Below are 6,612 nucleotides of genomic sequence, written 5' to 3' on the forward strand. Positions count from 1 at the left end.
AGTGAACAGGAGCGTAGCTTGCATCATCCACGAAAGCAGGGCCGGCCAACGCAGGGACCTAAAAAGCAGGGCCAGCCTCGAAAAAAGGCCGGTGGAAACACTTGTAAAGCAAACCGAGCCGGGATCATTACAGCCAGTGGAAAAGGGGCGTTAGACTAAGTTCTCTGAAGCAATACATCACATTAAACCACGTCCTGCGACTTCTAACTCTAAGAGAGCTGTTAACAGGAACAACAACAAATTAAGCTAGTGAATTGGTTTTATTAATCAATACAAAAACATGACTGTAGTCACTGTATTGGTGCACTATGCCCAACAAAGTATAATGATTACCCACCTACTCCTCCCACCACAGCCCACAAGAATAGCTCAAAATAACTTTCACACACAAAGTCAAGGTTTGCACATAACTAAACCTAAAAGTTACAAATTAGGAAATAAATCCAAAGGCTTTACAAAACTACCTAACAAACATGGCCAATTAGTTCAACAGGTAAAGATGAAAGGAATATTTATAATCTCTTAACTGCATCATCAATTTCTGAAATCTGTTCCTTTAGTTGGTTCCACTGTTCAGGATTCAAGGAGATGCCTAAAAGCCAAAAACAAAACAAAGGAGAATAACCATGTGTGGAAAAGCAATACTAACATCCAATAGTAATAATTTAACATAACTGAAACTTCCTGATGGGATTACCTTTCTTCCCTGGCTTCATCTCCCCATCTTGGTTCATCCAGTATTCCCTGATGTCAATCAGGACTTTGCCCTTGAAATCTCGAACGCTGACATACCTCATCTTACCGATCTGCAAGAACAAGAAGAGAGTCAATCCTGCTTCAGAACTTAAATCCACTTCCTTTTTTAAGTCCAGGATCAAAAAAGGCATTGCATGTTCTGCATGAGCAGTTTGTGGTCATGTTAGAGGCCAGGAGTCATAGACATAGATTTCTGTGGAATTATCAGGAAACATCAAAAACCATGAGAGCCAACAGCAGGAGTCAGCCATCCTCCTGACCATCCATCTGCCAAATGTTTGTTCTCTTGTGTTGATCTGCCAAGAAAAGTTTGGACTTCATCTTTTCAGGAAAATATCCAAAGCTTTCGCTCCACCTTCCATCTATAAAACAGGGATGGATGGCTCTGGGTCTAATTTATTTGGAGTTGATGTACAGCTTACCCCATATTCAGGGTGTTGTCCTTATTCTGTTTTGTTTTTTCTTATGTCTATCTTAGGTATCTAGCCAGACAGAAAACTAAAAAGACTTGTATTATTAATTCAGTCAGTCATGAACAACACAAATAACTAACGTACAGAGAACCTTAAGTGTCACTCACACATAAAAACACTTGCATGATTTAAAAGATGGACTACTATGTTTTTAATCTGTGTACACAAAAGCTGTTAATAAATATTTCACACAGACTGATAAATTCCACAACATTTCAGTATTGTTTCTGTCTGTAGTAATCAGGTCAAACGCTGGCGCCATCTTGTCTTGTAGTAAGAGGAAGTCAAAACATGACCAACTAAAGCTGAATACACGGAAGCGGAAGATGTGAGAGTTCAGCAAAGACTTGAGCGATTTATGTGCAGTTTGGAGGAAGAGGCTGCATGTAGTGATGAAGAAAAGGAGCTGGTTCTAATGAAGGACTGCAACCTTGTTTATTTGAGCCATATAGTTCAGGAAGAAACAATGACTTCGTTTCTGGGGAGGAAGGGTTGGAACTGGGCATCTGTCGCCTCCAAATCACTGAATGGTAATAAACAGATCTGTTTATATTAAGAGATGCTCCGATCAGAATTTTTGCTGCCGATTCAGATACCGATCACCCATGAGGCCGATCTTGGCCGATCGCCTGGATTGACTATTAATTTTTTGCTTTAGGTAGAAATGATATTATGTGATCTGGCAAAATTTAAAAAATTATCTGGCAATAAATTCACATAATTTAGACATAAACATGCAAAATACTTTCAGGCACAATGCAGCACAGCTACTCACTTAAAAGGACAACTGAAAAATCTGCAATCAGTAAAATAATATTTAACAGTAAGGCTCTCTGTTCCATAAATTATTAGTCAAATAAATCTGCCTATATCAAATAATGTCAAGTAATAAAGGAGACATTTATTTAAAGTCAAATGCAGGTTGCATTAAAATAAACAATCTTGAGTTACTAAATCGTAACTTCCTGGGTAGCTAATTAATGCTGGTTCTGATTGGCTGTTTCTGAATGAGCTGAGTAATTCTGCAGAACACGAGAACGATTATTTTTCAGAGATTATCTGTCTTATCTTAGGACAGCGAAAGTTTTAAAACATATCTAAAATCTTTTTTTATTTTTTTTTATTTGCTTAAGTTGTATGCTGCAGCTTTAAACAGAGGTTCAGTGTGAGAGTTCACTGACGGCACTCCATCTGTGAAATATTACCAGTACCGCGTAGTGGCGGTCCAAGAGCGAGAACAGAACCAGCGTCTTACACCGCCAGCTCAAAGACTTGAATTATCTTTCGGGTTATTTGTTTAGCTTTCTGACCGTGATCCAGGTGAGTATTGGTAGTTGAGCGCTGCTTTACCGGCTGCTCCGGATGTCCTTTTGTTCCTGCATTAAGCCTCCGATATAGCTGAACTCCGTCTAGTGCTTGTTTTTTCAATCAATCAATCCATCCATCCATTTTCTGTACACCCTTGTCCCTCAGTGGGGTTGGAGGGTTGCTGGTGCCTATCTCCAAATAACGTTCCGGGCAAGACGTGGGGTACACCATGGACAGGTCACCAGTCTGTCGCAGGACAACACAGAGGGACAGACAGGACAAAACCATGCACACACACTCACACCTATGGAGAATTTGGAGAGGCCAATTAACCTGACAATCATTTTTGGACTGTGGGAGGAAGCCGGAGTACCCGGAGAGAACCCACACATGCACAGGGAGAACATGCAAACTCCATGCAGAAAGACCCAGGCCGGGAACCCAGAACCTTCTTGCTGCAAGGCAACAGCTCTACTAACTGCGCCACTGTGCAGCCCGTGCTCTTATTTCCAAGTTTTGAGTTAGATTTTTACACTTCTGACAACCATAGAATATTTCTGTTAAAATCTTGTACAGTATAAAGGGATTGCAAGTAGTTTTATCACACCAATGACACTTTAAAGTGTCTCATCAGGTATAAAATCCCAACTGCCTTGCTATAGTAAAACAGATTCATTTCACTGCCCATTGTGGGTTTTCTACTTCCTTTTTGACCCTCATAGCTTTTCAATAATCTCATAGGGACTGAAAGTAATATGAGAACCACCTCCGTCTATGGGTTCACTCTGGGTAGGGTTGGATTCTTTAGGTCTGATCTAAACTCTAGTGCGCATCTCTCCTGTGAGGCTGTGTGTGGGGGATCTACTGTAATGGATTCATTGTAATACTGTGCAAGTTTTAGACCTTCTGTAAACAAGTTTTCTCTATGATTACAAGTTGAATCACTAACCATGGACCATCACAAAATTTACAATCCACAACCTGAAAGAGTGCATGCATGCTGGTATACTTTTTCAAACCTTTATTCTTTTGACCTTACCATACAGGAAAAACTTTAAAAGAATAAGGAGGCTCAAATCACCACTTACTACCCTGATTGTGTCAGTGCTACAGTCTGCAGTTTCAGTGTCCATTTTCTTCTGATACATCAGCTAATATTTGTGTTTTGTAACATTACTGCAGCTCACCTGGAACATGTTGTCTCCATCACCACTGCCTTTGGAGGAGCTACCAGGTTTTGAGCTCTCTCCGCTTTTTTGTTTCTTGGCTGGTTTTTCTGGTGCACTTGGCTTCTTTCTTTTTGCCTAGGAACAGATGTTACCTGCCATTATATCCAAACATAGCAACTACACAGAAATTATTTTAAGCTCATGGGTTAACTTGTGAACACTGGCTGAGAAAAGATTTGTCTAAAAAAAATATAATACTATTAAGAACAGTTAAGGTAACGGAAACTACACACACACATACATACATACATCAGACAAGTTAACGAATAAGTTTGCATTTATGATCAAACCTTAGTCTCTACTTCACTGTCAGAGTCACTTCCAGATGTGGACGACAGCACTTCCTTTGATTTAGGCATTCTGCTGAAATACATTTTAAAGTTCAGATCTACTGTATGGAGAAACACACTTCAGATAGGATTGGTGCAAATAAAGTGATCTCTTAATGTATAATCATATTTAACCATGAGTTATATTATGACAATAATCATGCTTTTCAGTATCAGTGATCATATTGAGGCCTTGTTTTATTGGTGGATCTGAATCTGTAACTATATCTAACTCTGCTCTCTGTTGTTGACTCAAGGTGCTTGGTTTTAATGTGATCTATGGAACAAACTGCTAGGATGTACCAACTTATCTGAATTATGAAAATATTTCAGAATAAAAAAATAGGAAGGTAGTTGGGTAAAAAAAAAAAAAAATTGTCGTTTTAGACAGGTCAGTGATGCATCAATTTCACTTCGTTCGTCTTGTTCCTGAGGTCAGCCGTAGCTCAGCCTAGCTCTGTGTGTGTGTGGGTGTGTGTGTATGTTTATTTGTAATACTTTGGGGGACCATTTTCCTGACACAAACTACATTGTGGGGACCAGGCTTCAGTCCCCACAAGGGGAAACACTGTTTTTGGGTCAGGGGTTAGATTTGGTACTAAGGTGTGAATTGAGTTTTGGTTTGGGTGAAGGTAAGGTTTAGGCTGTAGAAATGAATCAAACTCAGGCTTATGATCAATGGTAAGTCCCCACAAAGACAGCCATGTAAACATGCGTGTGTCCGTGTGCGTGTGTTTTCTTCCAATCAGTTTGACCCTCAGCCTAGGTGTGTGTGCTCCTGACTCAGACTTATCATAAGCCTGAGTTTGGCTGCGTGATCGTGGACTCAACCTGGACCTGGCTCAGCCCTGTGATTCTGAGATGGTGCTTTGTTGTAGTTCAAACTACATCCGGTGACCGTTAGTCTGCCTTGGATCCGAGTCCTCTTCCGCTTCAGATCCTTCAGATATATTAAAGCGACTTCAACGGGAAAATGACTGTAGGGCAGAGGGCACACGGCTGCCAGTTGCCCCCGTAACACCACACATGCAACTGCCATTGTGAACAGCTTAGCCCTGTGAGCTAAATTTACAGCTAGCTTGTTGGGTATTTCACATTAACTTCCTATCCTTCTTCCCAGTTTTACCTATAAAACTGGGAAGCAGTTTGTTTATCTGCTAAACTTAAAACAACTCAAAGATATGTGGGGGAGAAAAATCAAAATGTAGAAGCTTACATGATGCGATGTTGCAGCGCGGATCTTTTAACAGGAAACGGAAGTCTGACTTGTTCTTCTTCTTTGCCCTAGCTGCTCCTACGCAGCGATGGCGCCCCCAATCCAGATGGTGACATCATACATACCAGTTGAAAGACTACAACTTTTACTTTTACATATTCTGTCACTTTTCTCATTGAAACTAAGTCTATATATGTTTGCAATCTGTTTTAGTTAGTTTAGATTAATCAAACTTTTATTGATTAAAAATCCCAGGTGCTCCCTATTTGTTTTACTGTATAAAAGTAATAGACAAGGGTGGGGCATAATCCTCCCTACCCATACTTCATAATCCATAATCCTAAATTTGAAAAAGTCTAGATTTGCCCCTCCCTCAAAGAAATAATAAAAGAAACCTTTATATTCATACAATATCAAAAAGGCAAAAGACACAAAGAGCAAAATAAATTCACCATTCATCTTAACTTTTTTTCCTGTCGAAGGTAGCAAATATTTCAATCATATTTATCTCTCTAACTCTTAATAAAAAGAGTTTGAAACTGTAGGGATGAGCTGAGCGTTATGAGTGGCCAACAGCTGACGGTGTGAGAGCAGAGAGCAGATAGAGCAGAGCAGCTGACAGTAAAAAAAAAAGAAAGTATGCTTTTATTTTTTACCATCTTCAACGTAGCGCCTTTAAAACCACAACATTTTTTCCATAAAAACCCTTTTGCGTTGAGTGTCAAATTTAAGTTATGGTACTTCCCAGATATTAATTATGCTTACCTACTTATAGCTTCTCAGCCATCCAGGACATGGGAAAACCAAAAAAGGTTTTAAATAAAGCAATTTAACATAACAACTTATAAATTAAATAGCACATAGCTTGTATTCAGAGGCACTACAATAAATCAATGTTTATGAGGAATTTTATTAAAGTTACTTGTTAAAACTTGTTAAAACTACTCAATGACTCATTATAATCGGAGAGCAAAGCGTGCAGGTTGAATTTCTACTTACTTCTGAGCAGGGCTGGCCCAAAGAAGAAGAATCATCCATCCATCCATCCATCCATTTTCTTTACACCCTTGTCCCTTAGTGGGGTCGGGAGGGGTGCTGGTGCCTATCTCCAGCTAACGTTCCGGGCAAGAGGCGGGGTCACCCTGGACAGGTCGCCAGTCTGTTGCAGAGAAGAAGAATCAAGCTAAAGGTATGTTTTTGTGTGTCTTGGTAATGTAATGTTTTTCAGAAAGATTTGTTTTTCTCTTCAGCTCAGATGAGACACTTCTGATGCTGTCTCTTGTTCAGGAGTGGCTTGACAC

The 6,612-nt window shown here is 39.8% G+C and overlaps 1 protein-coding gene across 2 annotated transcripts; it reads right to left on the minus strand.

Annotated features, from left to right (window-relative positions):
* Positions 1–241: 241 nt before the first annotated feature.
* On the minus strand, positions 242–5,416 carry sub1b (SUB1 regulator of transcription b). 2 transcript variants are annotated; one of them, XM_014977434.2, is made up of 5 exons: positions 5,312–5,416; positions 4,057–4,126; positions 3,725–3,841; positions 698–806; positions 242–592 (listed from the first exon to the last, which is right to left on the minus strand). In XM_014977434.2, the coding sequence occupies exons 2-5, from the start codon at positions 4,123–4,125 to the stop codon at positions 513–515; spliced, it is 375 nt and encodes a 124-aa protein (XP_014832920.1). In that variant the 5' UTR covers position 4,126; positions 5,312–5,416; the 3' UTR covers positions 242–512. The 2 variants fall into 2 exon arrangements, with proteins under 2 accessions (XP_014832920.1, XP_014832919.1); XM_014977433.2 differs by having other exon boundaries at positions 4,057–4,129; positions 5,312–5,411.
* Between the last annotated feature and the right edge of the window lie 1,196 nt (positions 5,417–6,612).

Source organism: Poecilia mexicana, unplaced genomic scaffold (assembly GCF_051168715.1).
Source record: "Poecilia mexicana isolate PSO_F unplaced genomic scaffold, ASM5116871v1 scaffold_9, whole genome shotgun sequence".
NCBI lineage: Eukaryota > Metazoa > Chordata > Actinopteri > Cyprinodontiformes > Poeciliidae > Poecilia > Poecilia mexicana.